The following is a 26717-nucleotide window of genomic DNA, read 5'->3' as shown; positions in this document are numbered from 1 at the left end:
AGAATGAATACAAATATTGAAGGTTAGAGCAAAGCTTTGCACAAATTTTAGACGGTTTCCAATATTTACGGACAATTGGTTGACAAAGGTTATTTAAAAACATGTATTCAGGCTAAAACAATATCATGAAAATAATAGCTCAACTCAGGTTAATGAACCTCTGTAAAACACAAACAGAAAGCCTCTCTCTCTAAATTTCACATACATTCAAGACACATACATGTATTTGTACGCTAATAGCTGCTATTGGAGAAAGGGTCAAAAACAACCGCGATGGTAAAAGAGAAACAGGAAGGTGGTCAACATTAAGCAAAGGTGTTGCATAATGCTTGAATAATACTGTTGGAACTGGGGAGGTCTCTCTAGGTTTGCATCAAGCACGTTTTAAGGGGTAGTATTGTAATAATCAGTTTGACTTGGCGATTGGAAAAAGTTCAATTCAAAATATAATTTGCAGAATAAATAAACTAAATTGGAATTTGTAAAAAAAATATCGACTCCATCATTTTTAATAACTAACGTCAACTAATGTTTTGAAAATCAGATTTAAAGCCTAAATTAAAATTCTGTGAAGCAAATAACTACATGTTGTATTTAAAAATGACTAAAATATAAAATCAGTTTAGTTCTTTAAAAAAGTTATTTAATAAAGCTTTTTTGATGTCAATTTCTGATTGAAAACCTGTTTGTTACATTAATGGCAAAAAATGTATTAAATTTAGCTCAAACAGAAAAAAAAAACTTTGCGAAATAAGATTTTTTTCATTCGATTACCTCAGTTTTCATTTATTGCAACATACAAATTAAAGACAAAAGATTTTAAAGATTTATGTAAAAATATTTTGAAAGAAGCGCTAAAGCATAAATCGAAAAAAAAATATTAGGAAAAAACAATAAGACATTTAACAAGGCTTATTTACAAACAATTAAAATAATCTTGAGCCACCATGTGCTTCCACGTAACACAGTTTTTTCTTCAATAAATACAATTTTCATCAATAGGATATTTTGAATTGTAAATATTCTTAATTTAGAATGTGAAACACAGAAGAAAAAAAACGTTGTTAAAATCCACAAACTAATCGGTACTTGATGTAAGTGGCAACTGGTAAACGAAAGCGCCCAACTTTATGTTCAATTGGTAATATTTATGCAAAAAAAGTAATTACACGGCTTAGCAAATAAAGTTTAAGAAACAGTGATTAATAAAGTACCAAGCGTCTCCATTTTTATTCGAAAACTAGTTTTTGTCGATAAAATGTATCTTGTTTAAGGGAGCACATGAAGTTGTTGTTGTTGCCCAATCCTTCAACAATCTGGTTGTAAAAATAGCCAAACTCTGTTGTGAATTATTTTGCGGACCGCACTTTAGGAGATGAATCAAAACTTAAATAGATAGTTCTCGTAGTTGTCTGTAAAAATGATCTTGGTGTAAAAGCTCTGGTTGATGTGTACCGTTAATGTCGATTTCTTATCAAAGGTTTGAAATTTCAACACAGTAAAAAACTATTTTTAAATTCAACTTATACACAGCTTCAAGCTTAAAGGCCTAAACATTGTTTTATTCAAAACAAGTCAGGCACAAATATATGTTTTTTTTTTCGACAACTCAATGCGTCTCCATGAAATGATTGAGTCATTTTGAGGAAGGACAATTAGGAATGTCTATACTGATTAGCCATTTAGGAATGTTTTTTTACTTTTATCTAATTAAACTTAAAAGGCTGTTGACTTTTGTCACTCAATGCTCCAATGATGAAATGTTTTTTTTTTTTGGTTTATGTTTTGTATACTTTGATTTCTTCATCGCGGTGTGCTCTCTATGCTGGGTTACTTAAGCATTGTGAATTCCTCTCACTTTCCTCTCATTTGCTTGAGGAAGCCGTGCCGCCAAAAACCGCCCCACTTGTACAACAAAAAAAAAGAGTCAAATCACAATAAGCACAAGCAGCCCGGCAATAGATTTGCTGATGCCATCTTGCTCTACCCCTCACCATGTTTACCAAGTCGATTCGGCCAGCTCTAATAAAGCAATAACACACAACACTGGCGGTCGGTGCTGAATCACACTGAATCGTAGCACAAGCCCCAGCAACCGCCGATCGAACGCTGCCCGAGTCGCTCTCGAACGCCGGGGTAGATGACCAAAAATTGGGTCACGAAAAAACCTACCAACACAGCGCCACATTCCGAGGGCATACCCACACCACCAAACGACCCAGACGAGCGAGACGTGTGCCGCACGAGGTCTGCTTGTTTTTTTCTATACTTTTTTTTCGAAACGTGAACAACCCCGTTCCGTTTTCGAGCGATGGCCGCCACAGTGCTTGGAACTTGGGGCCCGGGGTGCGTACAACACCAGGTCGAGTGTAGTTGTGTGCGAGAGTTGAGCCGTCGTCGTCGTGTGTGGAAAAGTTGGTGTTGGTAGTATTGTTGAGCTTAGAGGTTCAACTTGGGCGATGGGTGGTGGGTGGGTTTTGGATGGGGTGTTGTGGTGATGGTGGAGCATGGCACTATGCATATGCGAACCACGAACGTTCACTGCGCAATGGACTAGGGGAGGGGTTGAAATGGGTGGAATTGGGTGGTGGGTGGAGGACGGGTGGTTATTCGAAGGCAAGCGACTCACTCACAGAGACGGCAATGACAGGTCGTTGAACTGTGCGCGCCTCGTACTGCTGGTGCTGTCTTTGTTAAAAAGCAAACCAGTCTCAGACCTGGCCAACCGAGGGACAGCTGCCATCATGGCAAAAACGGGGGCTTCGGCTGTTGGGGTCGAAAATCGACAGAGCTACCACGATATAGCTGAGAAATTTTATAAGTTATTGCAAATCGACTTGTTGTTTTATTTGTTTTATTTTTCGTTATTTTTCCATCCAATAAATTGATTCTCGAATCAACTTCGGAGTTGAATTCCCAAAATAAGGATCTTTACAAAATTTCAAGGAGAAAAAAAATTGCGCCGTATTGCATGATGTTGCAAATTTATGTTATTTTTTCAAGTGTAAAAATAAATATAGATGAACTGTACACAAAAACGTAAAAAACGTTCTTTGAACAATCCCATTTTGTCCCATTTTGAGGTCTTGTCGAATAACTCTAGGTGCTCACTTCTTAGTAGATGGTAGGAACAATGTTTTCTTAGACATGAACAAAATTGAAAATAATTGTTCGCACCTCATCTTTGATTTACTGAAAAAACACTTAGTTTAACAAATGTTCCAAAATCGGTTGGAATTAATACACAGATACTGTTCACAGAAAATGTTTTTTTCACGCTCTGAATGTCATAAAACATCAAAAGTTTTAAATATTTTAAATTCGTTTTTTTTCGACACAGATCCGCCTGGAAGATGCCAAAAATTTGAATTATAGTCATATTAAATGTATGATTCTATAATAATAATACTGTTGAGCAGTTCTCTACGGAATTGGTCTTTTTCTTTAATTTTAATTTTTATATTTTTTAATCCGGCTGAAACTTTTTTGGTGCCTTCGGTATGCCCAATATTTTAACATTGTAAATCGGACCATTATTTGTTGAGATATCGACATTAGAAAATGGTGGGTTGTTAGGGTGAGACTTAGAAAACATCAATTTTCTTGTTTATAAACCTTTGCATGGCAATATCTCAGCAACAAAGTTCAAAAAAGAAAAATATAGAGAATTTTCTCAGCTTTTCAAAAATATTTTTTTCAAAAGTAGGCAAACATGGGCACTAATTTAAAAAAATTAAAAACTGCAACTATTTTCAAAAAAGTTACCTAAAAATGGCTATAACTTGAAAACGGTGCACTTTATCAAAAATTCACTAAAGTACTTTTTGATTGCAAATTCAATTTTACATCGAAAAATGAAGTTGAAATTTTTTTGCGACCAATATTTATTATCGGTCAAAGATTTTTTGCCCGTTCTGGAAATTTCTGAAAAGTTGTCATTTGATGTCCTCTAAAACATATCACAAAATAAAAGTAGTGTTTTTTTTTGCAAATCAATTTTTAGAGACAAAAAGTGAAATTAAAAATCACCAATTTTTTTACTGTGTATCATTTTTTCAGTGTAGTCCATATCCATACCTACAACTTTGCCGAAGACACCAAATCGATCAAAAAATTCCTTCAAAAGATACAGATTTTTGAATTTTCACATATCATTTTTGTATGGACAGCTGCCAAATTTGTATGGAAAATTATATGAACGAACTAATGATGCAAAATGGCTTCTTTGGGCATACCGAAGGCACCAAAAAAGTTTCAGCCGGATTAAAAAATACAAAAAAAAATCGAATGACCGAAATCTCAGAGAACTGCTCTTTGTGGTCTCTATTGCAAGTTTCTGCTCGAACCTAGGAGTCCGAAGGCTTGAATGGGGAGAACACCCAAACCTCTTTCTACTCCAAGGAACCTTCCACCCCAGTGTTTGAACTGACGACCTTTGGATTGCGAGTCCAACCGCCGCCAGCGATTCCAAAAATACGTATTGTTATGAAAAGAATTGATGAAAAAACTTTAAATGTTAAAGATGACTCTAGGTGCACACAAAAATCAAATTGCCAAATCAAAGCATTGCCTTGGCGTTCTCTGTTGCGAGATTCCTACTTGAAATAAGGTTCACAATAAATGCCACCATATTTCAAAAACCAACACTCTGGGTTGAGATGTCCTCAGAAAACCACATTTTAAGAAGAAATGCCCAAGTGAGACTATCAAGGCTTTACAATTATGTTTATGAGCTGGAAGACCTGTTCTTCAAAAGGTATCAAATGAGCAAAACGTTACATATCCATTTTTTTTTTAACTTATTTTCACCTCAAGTGTCCTGCACGGAGTACATACCTGGGGTAGTTTTGGTTGACTCGGGGAGCCCGAGGGATTATGCCGTGGTTGATACGCCTAGGTTGTTTAACTCTCCTCGCGGCAAGGTGTCGGCAAGATTCCAAACATTCGACGTGAGAAAGCATGAATCTTACACTGCTGTCAGACGGCTGTATTCTGAAATTACAAAAGTCAAAGATCAAAAATCAAATTATTCGCTCTACAGCATTGCTTTGACGTTCTCGATTGCGAGATTCCTACTCGAAACTAAGTGTACGAAGGCTTGATTATTGAGGCAAATGCAAACTTCTTTTTATACCTTGGGTAATTCTCTAAAAACTCACAAGAAATCGGGATAAGTTGCCCCGACCCCTCTTCGATTTGCGTGAAACTTTGCCCTAAGTGGTAACTTTTGTCCCTGATCACGAATCCGAGGTCCGTTTTTTAATATCTCGTGACGGAGGGGCGGTACGACCCCTTCATTTTTGAACATGCGAAAAAAGAGGTGTTTTTCAATAATTTGCAGCCTGAAACGGTAATGAGATAGAAATTTGGTGTCAAAGGAGCTTTTATGTAAAATGAGACGCCCGGTTTGATGGCGTACTCTACTTTTCATGGAAAAAACACTAAACAGGTTTTGAAAACTCTGCAATTTTCAGTTACTCAACTGTACACAAAATTTTAACATGTCATTTTATGAGAAATTTAATCTACCTTGACTCAGAAGGGTATTTTTTTCATTTAAAACAAAAAAAATCATTTTTAAATTTCATGTTTTTTCCCATAATCTCGTCTCGAAAAATGCCACCGGGACCGTCTAGGATCGAACTCAAGCCGACTGGGTGAGAGACAACCACGCTTACCACGGTCCCGGATAAAAAAATTACAGAAGTATCAATATTAATTCAAGTCTCAGAAAAGCGTGGATAATTTTTTTTTTAATTATCTCGAAATTTTACGTGCATAAAAAATCACAGCCACCCACCCACGTTATATGTATTTTCATCATCGTTGAGTGTGGCAGGGACGACTAAAAAAATACTGATTGGGTTTGGTCGCCAACTTGCCCCTTTACCGCCAGCAGTCATGGGTTGTTACAATCAACGATTGTACACTTGACGAATTAAATACTAACCCGAGAAATGATACCAAAACATCTAATTTCGGTTTAGCCAGTACCGAGATAATCCAGCTAAATTTTCAATTTTTGATTCTGAGTCGATAAAAAAAACCGGAATCGACGTAACACCTTATAATGTGGCCCTCTTAAACCTTGCGGTTTCGTAAACGGATCCACAGGCGTGTATCATTCTTTTTGCGACAAGACTCCGCCTCCCGGGTCTCCTAAGTGTGAAGGTATGGCACGGGGAGACGGCACCGTATACCTTTATTTACACTTAGAATTTTTTGCGTCCGCCTCGGGATTCGAACTAGCGACCACTGGATTGTGAGTCCAGTGCGATGTCGATATGTATACGTGAAGCTAACTTTTCGAGTGGTTTAACAGCATCTTCTTAGTAAAGAATTCCAAACCAAAATCCAGTGGAGACGCATGGTACATGGTGAGAATATGGAGCCGCATGGTCTCTGAACCTGAACAACATGCTATGGCAAATTTTCATGTTTCGACCTCACCGGTTCGACCATTGCCCGCCAAATCCTCGTCGTCGCGTGCGCTGGGGAGCTGCTTCTCTGCTACTTTTGCTCTTTCTACTAGATCCGGGCGGGGGCATACGACGGCGCTACGTTGGCTGTCTCTCTGTGTGTGGAAATAGTATAGGCAACAGCAGCAGCCACAGCAAACAGAAATAACGGTGGTAGGGCATTCTACTTACAGCAGCTCCACTAGGAGAGCAAGCGAGCAGACCCACTGCCTGGTGGAGTAAGTGAGATGCCATGAGCTCGGGCACACACACTACCAACCACCAGCTCGAATTGAAAACAAACTGGTCGTTCGCGCGCGCTCGCACACACAATTGCGAGTGTGAGTTGTTTGATACACTGTTTTCATCGAGTTTCATTCGCAAATTAAACTCTGGAATGTGAGCATCGTCCGTCGAGCGAACGTTTATGCTTAAGTCGTTGTCGTCGCCGTCGTCGGCAGTGCTTCGTCCTTGCGTCTCTGATAAACTCAACGAATAGTTATGCAAAGTGTCAAGTGTGTAAATGTTCCACTATTGAGGGGAAAAATGATGTCTCTTCAATAAGCGCCGTGCAATAGCGCCTAGTCGTTCCTAGTGGTTAAATTTCGAGGGTCGACAAAGCCAAGTCTTGAGGTAGTGATCAACGGCATCTCTACGTTTGGAAGAGACTTTTGGAAATAGCTGTTGCAAAATGGGATGTGCAGTGCAGCAGGAGCCCGCCGCCAGTGACCCAAAGTCAACGGCGACACTCAACGCTGGGAAAAGTCTGATAGTTCAAAGCAATCAGTGCAGTTTGAAAAGTTCTAGCGAGAGCAACAGTACTGACGGCAGCAGCAACAGCCTTAAAAAGGCTCACAGCGCACTAGTTAAAATTCTCGAATCCGCTCCTTTAAAGTGTTCAAATTTAAGTAAGATCGAGATCGAAAACGGCGGAAGTGCTGGTGCTAGTTCTGCCAGCAATAGTAATAATAATCAAGTTGTAGGTGTTTCAAATGAGGTGACCAAAGTTTGTGGTTTCAAGAGTGCTGATAGTGGTCGCCCCAGTAACCAAATCGAAAGTCCACCTACGGTAAAGATGAAATCAACACCGAAGATAGATTTTTGTCCGTGGAAGAAAACCACGATTGCCAAAGAGTGGATTAGTGCCTGCGACCAGGAACTTCAGAAGCATGCTCTGGAGTCGTCGGCGCAGAGTAAACCCACCAACCAACCTCAACAGCAGGAAGAAGAAGGCTGCAATAGCCTAAGTGCCATATCAAACAATCAACACCCTCATAATCCGTGTTGCCGGAGTCGGGAGTCCTCCCAAAGCTCCGATCACTCATCGTTGTCAGCCTCCCCGGAGCCAATAAGTGACGATAGTTGTAGTAACTGCAGTTCCAACAGCAGTAGCGACTGCTGCTCCGACTATCTGATCAATGATCTCTGCAAGCAGTTCGAGGAGAACCTATGCGAAGATCATGTACGTTTCAATGTGTCCCCCCACATATCAAGCCTAGTATCATATTTGTATTGTGTACCTTTTCCCCCCCAATTGCACTCTGCTGTGGTACCACCAGTCAACCTTCAATTTATTTTTTCCTTTTTCTTTTTGCCATTCACAGGGATTCTTCAGGCGCTCGATTCAGCAAAAAATCCAGTATCGCCCTTGCACTAAAAATCAGCAATGCAGTATACTCAGAATTAACCGTAATCGGTGTCAGTATTGCAGACTGAAAAAATGTATAGCCGTTGGAATGAGTCGCGATGGTGAGTACTATCAACATTTTGTAAAATTGTAATATTTTTGTAAGGTACTAATTCCAAACCGCCAAACGTGCGCAGGGTTGCCAGCTAACTTGTAGATCTCTTTTCCTCTCGATGTACTTGAAAATCCCCCCTTTGGCAAGCATACCAGCAACTCTGCTCCCGTGCCACGGTTCAAGACACACGCACACAGCGAAGCCATTGTCGCCCATGGTATTGCTATTTCGTTTATGCTATAAAAGACCACCCCCCTCCACACCCTGATGGGACGTTTTTCCACTCACACACTCTAACGAATCGTGCGAGTGTGCGCAATAGAAAGTGATGTAGTGTCCACCCATACCACGGCACAAGCAGTTCAACCCCAACCAGCCAAGGCAAACCGAGCAAGAGACTTCGAGGCTAAAGCGAAGTTCATTGACCGTCTAACTAGGGCATAATCATTTTGAACTCTATTTAGGTCAGAAAAATATTCGCTTGCTCGTGGTCTGGCTCGTTCGCTAGCTGAGCTAACTTGCTCTCGTAGAGCAACATCGAATCAGCGGGGTCGACGGTTTGGGATAAGCTCTGCTCGAGACATTTGTTGTTTAGATGTCTTGAATTAATTGAAATTTAAATTTAATTATCGTTCAAATACGGCCATCAAAGATTTAAAAAATATCAAACATCAATGAAAAAAAAGTTACAATGGCACGACTTTTTTGCATTATCGCACGCGCGTTTATCACGTTCACACTATGCGACTTGCGCACGGCAGCAGTGTGCGTGAAGCTTAAGTGCAAAAAAAAAGAAATATAACAGAAGAGGCGCAAAGCGCTACGCGCGGTGCGTATGAAATCTAAAATTTCACTTTCACTTGTTTCGTAACCATCGCGGGTAGGAAAACATAACAAAAGAGACAAGAGAAATGTCAATCACCTCCTCGTTACAAGTACGGCGATTTCAAATACGGATACAAAACGCGAGCTGGGAAGGATGAGAGGAGGTGGGGGAAGTTTGGGAAGTCGTTTTTTTCAATTTATATGTTTTTTTGAAATTTGATGCAGTAAGAAAGGTGACATGCATTTTTTTTTTTTTGCAAGTCCGCTCTAGGACGCAACCCTAGTGTCCCGAGCAAATTATGAAAGAGCTCCCTCGGTGCCTCACCTGATTTGGAGGTGTTGGACACACATTTGCCACAGCTGGCCGAACCTTGTGCTATCTCCCTTACGCTAATTCTTTGGCCTAGCGCAAACGTCTAGCCTTCTACTGGCTGCCTTTCGAAAGTATCACTCACACAAGCGCGAATTTCGCTGCTGCTTACATAAAGAAAACCTCCGGGTTGCAGATTCAACGAGACTGCTCTTATGAACGAAACTGCGAGATAGTTCGTTAAACGGATAGTCTGGCAGAAGTTGGGCATGTTGGGATCAAATTGGTGCATTACTTTTTTGACATGGAATTTTTGATGCTTTATGTGTTTGATCACACAGAACTAATTCGATTCTCAAAGTCAGTTCAAGCGCCTTCATCTCAATTCGCCAGGCTATACGTTTAAGACTGGTGCGATTCGTCTTTGCTTCTCCGTTTTGTTCGTACTCCAACCGACACCACCATGATGGCACTGGTGTGAGTAGGTTCGAGGTGTATGGAGAAAAGAAGGCGAGTTGTGTACGATGTCATTGACTCTTAATTCGGTCATGCATGGTCGTTCACTTGTTTTACAATTCATGAAAAAGATTATGCATTTTGGTAGTACAACGTACAAATTTCAGTTCGATGTTCTGTCAACAAAATTTTAATCAATCGAATATTTAAAAAATAATTTAAAATCAAATGAAAAAAAAATCACTATCGTTACCGTTTCTTTTGCATGTTTAGTGCTCCCAATTCCCAATTCCTACGGATGTTTTCTGTTTCATTGTGCCATTTTTGTATTTTTTTTTTTTGGGTTAAGAAATTGCACGGTTGAACACACAACAAAAACGAAACTCCACGGCCAAGAAAGAAGACGCCATAACCAAACACTCGCACTCCATCGTTCATGTGCATGTGTTTACCACAGCCAGGCAAGATTGTAGGGGCAGCCCCGCGTAAAAAAAGGGGGGCGACAGTTTCGAGTATCATTTCTTTGTTGCAGAAAGTAGCTCATCCATGATTTGTTTTTTGCAATAATCGCACAAAGTTCGCACAACGGCTAAACTCGTTATATTGTTTCAATGTTCCCAATTGTTTGGGGTTGTGGAGCTTTGTAGCATACACCCATACGAGAGGGATCAATCCTTTCGAACAACTTTGACAGAGGCACTGACATCGAGTGTCAGCTACTTTACACACCAAGAGACAAAAAAAGATTATGATTACCTCGCAAATTGAACCCGAACGCTTTGGATGACAGTCTAACTCTTTACCACTGTTTTGAGAGGTCTTGTTGGTAGCCGAGAGGCGGAACCTTGGTTTTGGCGTAGTTTTTCTGTTTTTGAAAGTTCAAAGTGTCCTTTTTGGCTCATGGTACCGCCACCGACCACATCGAGGTCGATTGTCTTGTTACGTGACAGATGAATGACCGGTTTTGCGATCAAGGGAGCTCCAATTTCACTTCCAGGTTATTCACCGTAAGCATAAGAGCCATCGGCTGAGCCCAGGAAGTTGGGCAGAGCAGCTCGGCAATAGAAAACCTCGAGGGTAACGAACTTTGCTGCTTTGCGCCCCCTCCTCTCTCTCTATTTTACACACACACACTCACACAAACCCAGTGGCGGCCTTAGCACCTCTACGTCTCTCTGCCTTCGTTGATGGCGGCGGCGGCGGCTGTTTTCACTTTCCATTTTGCTGCTACTCGGGACTATGCTCTGCGCATCGCTACGCACCGTAAGCAGGCAAGGCAGACAGAGACAGAGCATCGTGTGCTACTGGCGTTGACTGCCGCCAGCAAAGGTTATTCACCTAGCTCGCCAATTGTAGGTCAACGAGCGTGTGTGTGTGTGTGTGTGTTTGTGTGTGTGCGCTCTATTGTATTCACCACACTCTTATCATGAAGGAACAGAACAGCCAAATGGGTTCATGACAAGCACGTTCGAATGGCTCACGTCATACACCACCTATGGCAATGATGGCAGCGAAGACGATGACGATGATGATGATTCTACTTTTAGGCCATTCATCGCTGTGCTTAATGAGGTTGGCCACATGCGTACGTGCGTTATAGAACGAGATCTTTGTAATGTCTCAGTTACTTTACCGATTACATTGGATCAAATGGAACAAGCAGTTCAAACTACCATGCGTCTCCACAACGAATCGTTTTAGCTCATGTTCTTGGAACTTGGAAATTTGCAATCTCAAAACAAAAAAACAATTTCCAAAGATTTTTTTTTGCCTTTTTTCGATTGTATAGATAAGCAAGTGATAGTTTCCAAGACTTTCTCGTCCAATTAACGCTCATTCCTTTATTGCTTCTCCAGTATCGTATCTCTCCGCTGAATCAGTAATGCATTCGTGAATCCGCTCCACCTCGCTTCAGATATTGTGGGGGAAATATTGAACCACATGATCGTGCCGGTGAAAGTGCCAGATTTCGATTTCGTTTCAAACTGAGCAAAAAAAAAATATCTCCACCAGCAGTGTGAGGTTACCGAACTCTTACACTGTCATTTATGTAAAACTACTCCGCGCTAACGAGTAGACTTCGAGAGGGGGGGATTCCGAATTTGAGTTTCACAGTGAAATGGAAAGCGGTGTTACGCTAGCTAACTGAGGTCATAGACACAATTTCACTGAACCCCCTTCTCTCTTCCGTCAGTGCGGTTTAAAACTTGGACGCTTTCCAAAACTCAAAATTATCCATTGGTAGCGAGCCTCACGTTGCAGACGGTGACGGTGTTGACGCGATGTAGCATTCCTTATGCTTCTTTCTTTCTTTTTTTTTATTTTGAAGTGGAAGGTGCGAAATTGGCCCACTTTTTGCCGTCCATGGCGGCTCGAACCGGAACCTCCACTCTCACTCTCACTCAGCGGTCGTGATTCGATATTTATGTGGCGATCAGCCATTGAAACAAATTTACCGTGTGTCGTAACATCCCAGCCGACATTGGTGTTCGCACACCACTGGGGATGTGACTGGAGCAGCGGAGTCATTTATAATATGAAGTTTAGGTCTTTAAATCTATAACAACCTACAAATTTACTTTTTCACTACCTATGTACATATGACATTTCGAAAAAGTTTGATATTGGTTACCAAATATGTATGTAACATGAAAACAAACTCCATGAAATTGCACTATTTGATGGAGGCGCATGGCAGTGACAGAAAACTTCTAAACACAAATCTTTGAACATTTTGTCATTATTTTTTCACTGAACACTACTCCAGCATTCAATTTTCAAATAATTTTAAAACCAAACCTTCGTTTTTTGCGAGCACATGATAGACCGGAGCTTATTCGCAAAACGTTCGTCCGAAGCTTTTCATCGAGCTTACGAAAAGCTTTAGCGCGAAAGCTTTGATTATGCTGCCCCACCAATGCTCCCATAATTTCTGCAATCGGTAGAACACGCTCGCTCTCTTTTTCCTCTCTCTCTCTGAGATCCGCGTGGAGGCACTCACGAAAAAGTTGCACCACTACAACTTGAGTTTTCAGAGAGCTTTTCGCACACACACGCAAGCGAGTTCACGAGAGAGAGCGCGAGGGTGCAATAACACCTACTCACGTTTGTCTGTTTGTACATAAGAGCCGAGGCAGCGAACGCAAACATGAAATAAATATAGGGGGTGAATCAAGGTTATCATGAGTCAAGGACAACGTTTTTTTTTGTTCCTTCTCGGCTCCACCTTCCGGCCGACCGCCCACCCACCCACCTCACGCTTCACGGCAATGGAGCATCAAGCTTGTACTGATGATAGAGCTTTCAGGTACAAGTTTTAAACTTTTGTTCCGATCTTGATAGCTATCAATTGAGCTTCCTGTACATCTTCTAACAAAGTTGAATGACTTGATGTTGATGCAAATTTGTTATTCAACGTCAATTTATGGGAAATATTTTATTTTGAAAAGTTTTTGAACTCGTGGTTACGCATAACTCAATATGTTTCATCAGAATACTGACGATGCTTCTAATCAAGTGCGGTGGGCGGTGGCTATGTACATATAGATAACAGGAAAGAAACTGCTGTCAATCAAGAACGTTGCCCGGTATGCGCGCCATGTGTATTAAAAATAGCATGTACTGTACCTAGATACAACAACACACATCCCAAGCTCGATGTTGGTCGGCTGTGTGGTGATGACGGTCGTAGCATTCAATTCGGATAAGTTCAAGGCCAGCTATAACGAGCGGGAGAACTCCAGATGCGCGAAATTGTGTGCGCGCAAACGTGGTTCGTTCTCAAATTTGAGTGTGTGTTTGTGAAGGGGAGAATTATAATGAGTACCCCCCGTCTTCCGCGAAAGATCACCGCGAGTTCAACAACACAGCACCGCGGAAATATGCTTTTTTTTGAACATTTTTTTTTGCAACTGATAAAAACATATTCATTTTGGAGCAGGTTAATTAAAGGTAAAATTATACCAAATTTGGAACAAAATGTTAAAATTTGGCAAACCAAAAAAAAATGACAGGCTGTGTTCTGTCGGTGATGGTCAGGGCCACGGGCTAACCGATGAGGGGCACTTGTTCTGGTTTTTGACCGTCTGACCGGTCGTAGGTTGGGAGACTGAGTTCCGGCAAGAGAGCATGGATATTCATTTGGCTCTAGCACGCTTTGTGTATTGTATATCTGGCGAGAGAGTCTGAATGAGTGCTGCTCGACGACTGAGTTTCGCAGCGAGGGCTCCTTCGATGTTGAATGAGGCAAGCCAAAGCTTTACAGTTAGTTCGTTGATGTCGGTGGACGCATTTGAGCAGTCACTCCGGGTGTATCGTAGTGCGCCTTAGTGAACCGCGTGATCGACCTGTCGTCGATCGACCGGTCTATACCTCTCTCTCCCCACGCTCTCCTTCGAGGTCAACAGGAAGCATATTTATCAAGGGTACAAATTTTGGAGCCAAAAAGTTTAAAGTCTAGGAATAAAGGAAACATGCGTGATCTCAACTAGCTGTATGTGTAAATGTGTGTGCATTGAGCTGTTACAAGCTTATCGATTCGGGAAGCATCTATACGTTATCAAATAAAATTTGCGAAAAATTGTGCTCAACTAAACTACGAGTGGAAAAAAAGTTGCAGAAATCATTTAAAAAATATCGAAGAGAGAGTTAATGTACGAGGAAAAATCAGAGCAGTGAACACAAGTAGGCTTTGGAAGCTATATCGTCGGTGGTAGCTAGTGAAAGTCCGCCTCTGCCTGGCATGGGTTACTGCGACTGAGTGGGGCGTGCAGCATAAATCTCCTTATCGAGTCCACCGATGCCGCTGAATGGATCGTAATTGGAAACGCAATTCGACGTGTGTGGTGACGGAGCATATCAATTCTCAAGTGAAACAATATGAAAAGCACAAAATTGCTGCAATTGACAACATAATCTTGTCAAGTGTGTACAAGTGAAAAAGATTAGCAACTACAAGTTTAACACAGAAAAAAGGAAAAGCAAAGTACCAAAGAAAAAGTTCCAATTTACACCAAGGAAAAACCACACAAATCATAGAAAATGAGTGAAGAACTACCCATTTTAAAAGGAATACTGAAGGGAGTTGTTTCTTATCATAATGCACGTAGGTTGACAAAAAGAGTTTTTATACCTTATTCTTCGCCCTCCATGACATTTGTAACTTGAACGTGGGCGGTTGATACATTTCAACCCCACTCGTTACATTTGACCTCTCGTTGCTCAGTACATATACACACTGCGATGATCTTTGACCTTGATTCTCCAAAGTCCATGTCGATGCGGGCGGTGGTTGTACATTTCGCCGGGTGAGCAAAATAGAGAGCTTTTGCGTTACCAAGAGCAAATGTACGTTGAGCGGAGAAAAGGAGCACAGGTTGTTGGATCACGTAAAATATTTGGTTTTGTGCCATTTTAGGTTATTAATTAGATTTAACTGTTTTCGTGGAATTGAGATTTTTTATTCTCAATTCCACCCGGACTCGATGTTAAACAACACACATTGCCTGCTTAATTCGATGTATCCCCACAGCAACTTTTCAAAATGAAAGTGAAATAAGGAAACGCACCACTCTTACCTTCATCGAGTTGCGCTTATTGTGCCGGTTTCCATTCGCCTATTAAATGAAGATGAGACCCGTGGCACTATTGAAATCGAGACCTTCCGAGCGGGGAAAGGCAACAAAAAAGGCCAAAAACATCGATACGTTTGCATGTTTTGCTTTTTTTTTCTCGTTTCGTTTTGTATCTATTCCCAGTGAATTGTTGTTTGTAATTTCTCTATTAAACACATACCCCCATTTCACCCATTCAATTCGACCCCCTTCTCTCGTCCGACCACGTCTGCTGCTGAGGAAACCGGTAGCGTGGGGGGGGGGACGGCTTCAAGTTCCGAATTCGTCTGCCGTGTGTTTTCGTTTTCTCGCGCCGCCGCGAACTCTCTCGCGCGCGCACGGCCTGGGGCTGGCTTTACGCGATCAACGCGCATCAACTGCGCGACGCGACGCGTGAAAGTAACACACTTTTCCTTTATTTATCTTGGCCTCTCTTTTCCTTTCGCCCCATGCAGCATCTACTACTACCACTACCTAGCGCACTATTACAACTACAACTCTATGGCTTATTCGAGGCTAGTATCGATTCACTTTCCACTTGCACCCTCGTTCGCTCAAATTTAAAGAGGCTCGCGCCGCTTGATAAAAGAAAGTGAATTTCGACGAGGTGGATGCCGATGCAAAAAAGAAGAAAAGAGAAAAAAAAACGTGGCCGAAAATTCCACTCACAAACGCAAAGACCGCCGTCGTCTGTACATGCGAAAAAAAAAGTGAAAAGCGTCTGAGAAGGTCATTAAACCAGAGTGCGCTTGAGGATTTGACTTTCGAGGCACTTTACCACAGTGGCGCGCGGCTGGGGTCGTTCAACCTACGCACACTGGCGATGCTCACTAATGGGGCACGCAGCAGTGAAACAGAAAGTGAACGCCACCACCGAGCTCACTCACTTAGTAGGTCATAATAGGCTTTCGCTTCGAACGATTGACACGGAACTGACTGACTTAACTAGGTTATAAAGCACCATGAAAACGACGCGATGCATTGACTTGATAGTTTCGTTTCGTTTTTTTTTTTTTGTTTTTCGCTGTCGCTTACTGCGACCATCTTGCACTGCGCAGACTTGGACGACAGAACAAGCCGAGCAGGCTGCGCGTTCGAATTCAGTGGAAGGTCACTACGAATCCTCCAAAGTCTGCTTTGTTCGCTGTGTGTCATTCAAACCGGCAGCAACGCTTTAAAATTTGTCATTGAAAGCAGCCAAGCTCCACTTCCGATCTGCTAGAATCAAGGATCGACTGATCAGAAGGTTTTCGATGCCGGGGCTTAGGTTAGGGTGATACCTCTACACTTTAATGTTAAATTACTCTCTTGACCATATTGAAGCATCTCGAATCTTATTAATCAAACCGTAATTTTTGTTCTCGTTACAGCTGTCAGATTTGGTCGTGTGCCGAAGCGCGAAAAGGCCCGCATCCTGGCGGCCATGCAGCAAAGCACCCAGAATCGAGGAAACCAACGAGCGCTGGCCACCGAACTGGACGACCAGCCGCGGCTTCTGGCCGCTGTGCTGCGAGCCCACATGGAGACGTGCGAGTTTACGCGCGAAAAGGTCACCTCGATGCGACAACGGGCTCGCGACTGTCCTTCCTACTCCATGCCAACTCTGGTGAGTATACTGTCGAGTTGTTGATATTTTCATTTAGCATTTTAATAAAATTATGTTTTAGGAGATAGGCTGAGATAACACTACAACCTAACACAAAAAATATATTTTTTTAAATGCTATGTTTAAAACCTCAATATCGAAATCTGGTTCTTTTATTTTCTGTTTCGAAGGTTTAAAACTCCATTTTTCAAAGTTCATCTGAACACTCTTTTATGCTTTGGAACAAACATTTGCTTGAAGGTAACCTATTTCTCAGAATGAAGGAGTTACTGTGTAAAGTTTAACCATCTTTGAATATTCAAATGACTTCAAATGTATAGTCAACTGTTCATTATTAAACTAAGATTATCAATTGCTCAGAAAAAAAAGAATTCCCGAAATCGTGCATTGTGTTCATGATTTTTAAGAACCACGAAGGAATTTATTCATGAGTATGGTGCATTTGTAATATAAACGTGAATATATTACTGCGTGGTTCTCAAATTCATGAACAAAATTCACGATTTCGGAAATAGATTTTTTTTTCGTATGAGTTCATTGTAAAATTCAAGCCATTCTGATTTGAGCAAGACAATTCGCTAGGCTAAACATTACTTAAAAGGTTTCAATGTTTTCGAGAACCTGATGTTTTATAAAACTTGTTATGTAAACTTCAAATATTATATCAAAAAGTGACTTTTGTCCGTAACTTACACAACCTTCAATTTTTTCACTTTATTTTTGTAGACACATAAAATTAACCTTAACCAAGGCGAAACCCACTTAGACCAATTTTTTTTTTAGATTTTTTGCAGAAAAATTGTTATTTTCATCCATTTTTACCCTTTACAAAATGAAAGTTAAAAAAATTAAGAAGCTGCTTTTTTCTGGTGTCATCTAGTATCCTTGGAAACGAACTTGATTTTCAATAAATGTGAATCGAAGATTTTTTTAACTTTAATTTTTTAAAGGGTAAAGATGGATGAAAATAAACATTTTTCTGCATGTTTCTGTTGTGAAATTGTCTCAGGAACACGAATATGATGAAATTATCACAGAAAAATTTGATCTAAGGGGTCCGCGAGCAAAAATTTACAGCCAAAAAAAATCACTAAAAGTAAAAGTGTCTATTTAATATGTTAAACTGCCTTACCCAAAGCGTTCTCAGTCTCAGATGGTAGTCCCAGATGTCCTCTACAAGCTGCAGGTCGAACCGAGTTGATATCTGGATGGAACACTTTTTTATTTGAGTTTGAAAATTATGCTATTTTTTTACTAAAATGCCAATAACTCCCTTTAGATTTAACCAATTGGGATGCTTCCCCTGCATTTTGTTGCATTTTAAGCCCATTTCAGATGCATTTTGAATTTTGAAATTAAATTGAATTTTGCCTAAGTTATAGCCTTTTTTAAGATTTTTGACGTTTTTTAACCTTCATACTATGTGTCCCGATTTGCCCCACTTCCCGTTGACCTAGAGTGCTCATATTTTGGCCAGAAGCTATATGTATATGTACAAACAACCCCTGAAAATTTCAGACAGATTGGTGCGAGATGGGTATGCTTTGCTCGTGGACTCGCTCTTAATGTTAAGATGAAAAAAACAAAAACACTTTAAAAAACATTATTTTGAGCATGGTGCGATTATCTGCTTTTTGTAAAAAGATTTTTAGATAATCTAGTCTGTACTGTTGTAGTACACATAACACATTGTGATTAATTTTGGTGAGGGTTTTCTTATTCCTCTTTAAAGAGATGAAAATCATTGCGTATGATCAAATCATACAATTGTTTTACACATAAAATGCTTAAATTTGAGACACATTTGTTTTACACATAAAATGCTTCAGTGTCATCAGGAAGGGTAAAACCGGCAAGTTGTTCAATTTTGATAGATGTTCGTGAAATTTAATTTAATACTAGTTAGTTTTCAATAAATTTATATATTTTTTTAATATGGGACTTCTTTACCTTCAGTTTATTAGATTATGTATGTTTTAAATTTGTGCGATAAAGAAGTTATTAGCTTAACGTAGGATTGAGATTTCAATAAGTGAAACAAATAGTAAACAAGCTGTCAATTTTTCAAGCCGCGATTGTCTACCATTTGCAAAAAAACAACTCAAGGTCATCGTTCTCTCACTTCTATATTCCCTCTCGAACCCCTTTTCTGTAGTGAGAACTCTCTAGCGACACCAACATTCCTACCACCATGACCATGACAGTGGTAAAATGTGTATGGTAGTAGTAGATGACTCAGTAGTAGTTGACATTGACCTTGAAGATGACTGGCGATGGCGACTGTAAAATGAAACACAAAACGGGTTAGCGTTTCTGCTCCAAGTTCTCTCTGTATCACAGTACGGAAGCGAGTCGTTTGTGCGATATTAAACACGTTGAATTAGGTAAACCTCGAAATCTCCCGAGTAACCCCTTAGCATCATGGTTTAATACCCTCGAAACTCGAGGAAGCACGCGCGCGTATTCGACGAGCAGCCCCACGTGCGCTTCGCGATTTACGCGCCGATTCTAAGCGCTTTGCCTTTTTTTATTGCTCTAATCGAGCGCTAACAAGTGGCAGCCAGCAAAAAAAAACAACAACACCTAAACAGCAGACAGACAGACAATGCGGAAATAAACTCGACTAGAATATACGGTTATAGGACCTTGGAGTGCATGTTGAACGGGCCTGGTGCTTATTTAAAAACACATTCGCTACCAACTGCACTACCACAAGCCTATTAGATTGAGTGACGCCGCACGCTTTGAATGTCAACTTGAAGTTCGTGAAGGAAAAGCACACAGGTTCATGATCGGTCAAAGCATTCGATCGATCGTGTATCGTTTCGTAGATCGCTGAACGTGCGAGGTATTAACACTATACTGTTAGCGTTAAAGCAATCGATTTCTGATAAATGGGTACGTGTTCGTCTACGCAAATATTTGCAAATAAATCATGACGAACTTCCACCATTTTCCGAGAGCATCTCTACCCAGAAAAAAAAAACAAAATCCAATACGCCATGGTAAAACCTTGAACCCAGTTCGTCGACCTTGGCGTGCTGTGCTCACGCGTGCTCTCCCCAGCTAAATCAAACTGGTAGCCAAAAGAACCAACAACAAAAACAACAAAAAGCCGCAGCAGAATACACGAGAGAGGCAAAGGCAAGCAAGAATAAAATGTTCGCGCGCGCGGTCAAGTTGCTTGGCGTCTACAAGCGCGAGGACGACAACGTCATATCGATCCACCAACACACAGCCAAAGCGTCACTACAATCGCACTCAGAGTGCGAACTCAGTCACTCACCTCCACCAAAAAGAGGCGCGCATTCTGAAGCCAGAAACAACGTTTTTATTGCGTGTCTCGCGATATCTCGCACACAGACCGCGTGTTGATAGGGGAACTATACCCTTTCTCAGCCTATTTCTATTATCGGCCTATCAGCACTTTGATCATGAATTACAGCTTTCATAAAGTGTTTTTGACTGTTCCAAAGTAATAAATAGCTCAAACAAAAGTGAGCAAGCAACTTTCCATTGTTGATACATCTGAAAATGTTGATTTAATAGCGGAAAACGGCAAAAGTGATGAGAATTGGTCGAACGGCTTAGAGTGATTAAAATGGGCATATTTCCCCTAATTAAACGCATAGCCTGCTAACATGTTTGCTCACCGCCACTACGATAGCCAATAGTATTGACGGACACAAAGAATGCCTTGAAAATTTTGTTTCCTCACTAGCCATTCTGAATGGATTCAGCGAAAAAAAAATATGAATGCAAAATGTTCCCGCAGCGATAAAGGTCATTTGGATCAACTTTTCGCATTATTGGCCGAGTGTGGCTAGAATGTTTTTTAAGACAGCACGTTTACCTTTGTGTGGTGGTGTCTCTTCCTTCAATTGACCATACAATCGCAGACATTGACGTCCACGTTGGCCTTGGTACAACCAAAAATAGTTTTGCGATCAGAATTCCTCCTCATGGCAGCAAAAAAAAACACACACACACATACCGCTACCGCATATCAATAATTTTCAAGGTCAGCATAAGGAAGCAATTTTCCTGGTCACATACACAATCACACCTTGCACGCAAGCGCTCAGGCAAGCAGACAAGTCTGTATTTGTGCGTTTTGTGTGTATCGTTCAAACGGTTGTGCTTAGGAGAAGCTAGGAACTACATTTAAGATTTTCAGTTATTCTATTAAATTAAAATACTAACCAGTACAAATCTGTTCTCATTTTTGTTTACAGGCATGTCCCTTGAACCCGGCTCCCGAGCTTCAGTCCGAGCAGGAGTTTAGTCAGCGTTTTGCTCACGTCATCCGAGGAGTGATCGACTTTGCTGGAATGATTCCCGGCTTCCAACTATTGACTCAGGATGATAAGTTCACGCTCTTGAAAGCAGGTCTTTTTGATGCTCTGTTCGTGCGACTGATCTGCATGTTCGATACTCAAATCAACTCAATCATCTGTCTGAACGGCCAGGTTATGCGCCGAGATGCCATTCAGAATGGTGCTAATGCACGTTTCCTAGTGGATTCGACATTCAACTTTGCCGAGCGAATGAATTCGATGAACCTGACAGATGCAGAGATTGGTCTGTTCTGTGCCATCGTGTTGATCACACCCGATCGACCTGGACTGCGAAATGTAGAGCTCATAGAACGAATGTACAGCAAGCTTAAGTGTTGCCTACAGTCTATCGTGTCCCAAAATCGGCCAGACAAACCCGAGTTCATGCAAGAGCTTTTGAGAACGATGCCAGATTTGAGGACACTGAGCACGTTGCATACTGAGAAGCTGGTCGTGTTCCGTACTGAACATAAGGAAATGTTACGCCAGCAAATGTGGAATGCAGAGGAAGAACTCGCCAAAAGCCCCAACTCGAACACGTGGAGCTGTGATGGCAACAACGTAGAAGATGCAGCAAAGAGTCCCATGGGCTCGGTGTCTAGCACTGAATCAGCTGAAACTTCCGAGTACTCTCATTCCGCATCGTCTCTCAGTGCTTCGGCACCCTTACTGGCAGCTACCCTGTCGGGACAATGTCCCATTCGCCATCGAGCTAGTTCCGGATCGTCAGCAGAGGATGACATAATCGGCGGTACGGCGCATTTGGCTCAAAACGGACTAACAATTACACCAGTGATTCGTTCTGTTGGTACACATCACGTTCGCTACCGAAAGCTTGACTCCCCCACCGATTCTGGCATCGAGTCCGGCAATGAAAAGCTTGATCATAAACCGGTCAGCAGTGGATCATCGTCTTGCTCCAGTCCACGATCGTCGTTGGAAGATCAGTCGGACGAGAAGCGGCACATCGTAGAAAACATGCCAGTATTGAAACGAGTCCTGCAGGCTCCCCCACTGTACGATACCAACAGCTTAATGGATGAAGCGTACAAGCCGCACAAAAAATTCCGAGCAATGCGCCACCGAGAGAGCGAAGCGGAACCTGCGCCAAGTTCTTCATCTTCGTCCACGATAACACTCTCATCACATTCGCCTAAACCATCATCGTCGGTCTCTGTGGTGTCATCACAGCACAGCAGTGCGGGACCGGGACAATCTTCACCCCAGCAGCCGCAATCCCAGCTTCATATGCATTTAACGCGACCACTACATCAGTCACCACACCAAAGCCTTCACCACCATCAACATCAGGCAGCGACACCCCCCAACAGCCATCAATCGTCTTCCCTATCCAGCACACACTCGGTCCTAGCCAAATCATTGATGGAACAACCCACAATGACGCCGGAGCAAATGAAACGCTCGGACATCATACACAACTACATCATGAGGGAGTCCCAGCATCATCCTGACCAGGGCTCGTACCGGAGCGGCCTGTTAGTGTGCAGCCCGAGGTCTTCCTCCGTGTCACCACTTGCTTCAAGTAGTAGCAGTAGCAGCAGCAGCTCATCGTCTTCTGGTAACGGTTGTCCGTTCTCCGGTAGCGGTAATGGTAGCAGTATCAGCAATACCAGATGGCAGGGTGGACCAACGAGCGTCATTACTACAACCCGCCAACAAACACCTTCCCCATCGCTCAATTCCACCGGAAGTGCAGATACTTCCTCTTCTTCCAGCAGCAGCAGCAGCAGTAATAGCATTCGCTATTTCCAATCCCCACATTCGACATCGATCTCCCCGCCAGTCACGTCAGTGGCTCAGGCCAGCACCACTACTGGCTCCATCGGTTCTCCTCAACCGGTGGCAGTGGCGGCTCCAACGCCGTCTCCCCGACTTGTGGAACTGCAGGTTGACATTGCCGGTGGGTCAACGACGGGTGCTACTGATGCACCACTAAACCTTTCCAAAAAATCACCCTCACCCTCTCCCGCCCGCAATTGTCCCCAGGGATTTTCGTCTACTTCTACCACCTCAACATCCGCCGCAACCACCACTATTCAAAAAGTGCTTCTCGAAGCATAAACATCATATAGAATCACGATGGAACTGACAGAAAGCATACAAGCAGAAAAAGAGGCAGATCAGTTTTTACAACTGTACAAATCTTAACTGTAAGAATGGTACACTATACTAGAACGGTAATATTTTATAACAAAAAAAAAAAAAAACAACAACAGAAGAAAACTAATCACAAAATGTAGTGGATCAGTACGAAAAACTACTAAAATTCCTATTGATTGGATGGAGGAGGATCAGAAAGAACACAAACAAACCAGAGATGAACAAAGCAAATGCAAACAATGTTGATATTTTATTAAATGAGGATCTCTTTTTCCCCTCCACGTGAGCTATTGGAAATGCTGGCTGGCCAGAAGTGATTGGTAGCAGAATCAGATTCCCTCCCTTTTTGAGGCAAAACTAAAAAAACGGGGAAAAACACATTAGAAATGAACCAAGCCAAACAGAAGACAGAGTACGCTGAGCAGTTTTTAGCGGATAGGACAACACCTTGACACATTAACAAAATGTTCCAAACGATACTAAGTCCATTCAGATGAGAATTTTTACTGGAAACTGGAATCATCTAACACACTACATACCAGAACTAGGTGAAATGAACGCAATATGTACCAAAATGGTACTGATAATGGAATTTGAGGGGTGTGCAGAGAAACAAGAATGGGAACATTGCCGGCACATTTTTTTTTCCTAATTTCTAAGTGAGTACGCATGAGACAAGAATACAGCGAGACAGTTCAATACTAGGTACATGGTGAACAAACGTGCAAAAATATTTTAGGGCAGAGGATATTACAGTTAAAGTGACAGTACGAAGCTGTAACTCCATGAGCAGAAAAAAAAAACTACACGGAAGTTATTGATTTGTTTTAAATAATTTCACACTGTATCAGATTTTTTAATCCTACTTTTCAAAAGAAGCACAGAAAAATAACACTCGAGTGACTACCTCTGCATTCTTTTGCGATTGGAAAGCTTTCGCTTGTGGAGAATTATCATGTTGAACATTGTACATAGTGTAATTAAACTATTATTATTATTATATTTAATATAACTATTTTTATTTTAACAAACCGTGCAGATTTTTATTTATTGAAACAATTGCTTATTATAATTTTTATTATTCTTGATTTTTTTCTTTATGTTTTTTTTTCAATTGAAAATGCACTGTAAATAAATGCAAAGTTATTGTAAAACAACCAAGAAACCACGTTTTAATTTAAAGCAAGACCATTTTTAATGAGATAATTTGTTCTTTTCTAAATATTTTTTTATGAAAGCAGAAAACTTTATCAAAACTAAGACATAAGAATCAATGTTTTTAAAGTAACAAAAAAAATTAAGTTTAAAAAACTTGAACGAAAAGAGGAGTGATTCTATCAATTTATACTACTACTAAGCAGTGTGTGAAGAAGCAGAAAGTGAGATATGGATTTAATATGGAGCAAAACGTACATACACGGAAACAAATCCTTTAAAATGTGCAACAGAAAAACAACCCTACAAGAGTAAGCAAAAAAAAGGTTTAGAAATAGAAGTATAGCTGTGTATCTTTAAAAAAAGAATAAAAATCCATTGAAATTGAGACACAAAAAAAATCATGAGCAATTAAGCTGATGAGAAAAAAAAAACAAAAAAATATAAAAAAGCTAAATTCATATTACTGTATTGAAAACAACCCTATAATTAAAAACCACAAAATAGAATACACAAGGATAATAAGAGTAAGAACAGGCAGAATAACTGAGTAAAACACAAGTACAGATGAGAAAATCAAGGAACAAACATTTTCGAGAACAGGAAACACAAGAGACATTAAAATCAGTTGAATTGAGGTATGATTGAATGAAATAAAGTATTAAATATTGCTTCATTGTTGCAATTAATATGAACACTGCGATTGTTTGTATTTATTTCTTCTGAAAGAAATGCCCTTATATTAAACGAACGACGGCTCTATTGAAGGATTTTCCAGACAAGATAGTGGCAAATATAGTTCTGCTCGTAACATTTCCGTTTCAGATGTAAAATTTGATTTGAGACGAAGTTTCAGCCAAAAGTAGTATGTTTAGCATAGCATAGCATAGCATTGGTGTCTACCCGTAGCTGCTACTTCGTTATTGACCAGGACCCCCAAACATTGCTCCGTGGACCACAGATGAAAAGTAGGAACCAATCATCACCCCTTCGCAATTTTCAAAGGTCCCTATCGTGCTGATCAATACCGACGCCGGCCACGACCAGTGGTAAGACACGGGGAAGTGGATGGGAATGTTAGCCGATACTTGAGTGATGGGACCGCCAAATCGACTGCGTCTCCGACAAAGTATCACATGAGTTTTGAGGGGTTAGTAAGATGGGTATGAGGTCAGGATTCACTGTGGTAGGTGATGCGACCATGAGCAATTTGTTTATCGGTTGAAATTTTAAAAATCTTAGGCAGCCGGCTGCGGAAAGATACCTATCTAGGGATTTAAATATAGTATTAATTCGACCGCGATTCTCCGTCGGCGTGCCTTCCGATCAACGGTGATGTGGGAAGGGCTTCATTCATTAAAATTATTTTATGTCATAAGCCTTAAAACATATCCGTCGACGTGCCTTCCGATCCTCGATGATATGGAAAGGACTTAATCCAGCAATACGACTTGCTTGTCTCAAAAAACAAAAATCGGATCGTTTCTATCAAAAACTATATAAAGAGAACAAAAATAAAATTCATCGGCCAACGAACGCGCGATCAAAAAATAAATGAAAAAAGAAGAAGAAGAAATCCAATCACCCCATGTACACAAATAGCGACACAAAAGAGACGAAAAAAAAAAAAAAAAAAACAGGACTGAGCGTCCACACAGGCACCGCACTACTGATGCCATTATTTAATTATAATGACCAATCACCCCATGCACTCGAACAGCGACACAAAAGAGACGGAAAATAACACGAAAAAACAGGACTGCGCGTCCACACAGGCACCGCACTACTGATGCCATTATTTAATTATAATGACCAATCACCCCATGCACTCGAACAGCGACACAAAAGAGACGGAAAATAACACGAAAAAAACAGGACTGCGCGTCCACACAGGCACCGCACTACTGATGCCATTATTTAATTATAATGACCAATCACCCCATGCACTCGAACAGCGACACAAAAGAGACGGAAAATAACACGAAAAAAAAACAGGACTGCGCGTCCACACAGGCACCGCACTACTGATGCCATTATTTAATTATAATGACCAATCACCCCATGCACTCGAACAGCGACACAAAAGAGACGGAAA

At 41.1% G+C, this 26717-nt stretch overlaps 1 protein-coding gene across 5 annotated transcripts in view; it reads left to right on the top strand.

Moving 5' to 3' along the window:
• Positions 1 to 25317, top strand: part of LOC120429113 (ecdysone-inducible protein E75-like) — a 68475-nt gene extending 43158 nt beyond the window's left edge. For 4 of the 5 annotated variants that reach the window (XM_039594285.2, XM_039594284.2, XM_039594286.2 and 1 more), the window contains 3 exons: positions 8063 to 8207; positions 16774 to 17009; positions 21245 to 25317. In XM_039594285.2, the coding sequence (XP_039450219.1) occupies positions 8063 to 8207; positions 16774 to 17009; positions 21245 to 23428 (2565 nt within the window). In that variant the 3' untranslated portion in view covers positions 23429 to 25317. Of the gene's footprint in view, positions 1 to 6848; positions 7921 to 8062; positions 8208 to 16773; positions 17010 to 21244 lie in introns of those variants that run through there. The other variant, XM_039594287.2, reaches the window with a different exon arrangement.
• The last annotated feature ends 1400 nt before the right edge of the window (positions 25318 to 26717 follow it).

This window comes from Culex pipiens, chromosome 2, assembly GCF_016801865.2.
Source record: "Culex pipiens pallens isolate TS chromosome 2, TS_CPP_V2, whole genome shotgun sequence".
Taxonomy (NCBI): Eukaryota; Metazoa; Arthropoda; class Insecta; order Diptera; family Culicidae; genus Culex; species Culex pipiens.
Note: the sequence above shows the minus strand (reverse complement) of the source record. Positions and strands in the feature narration are given on the sequence as shown.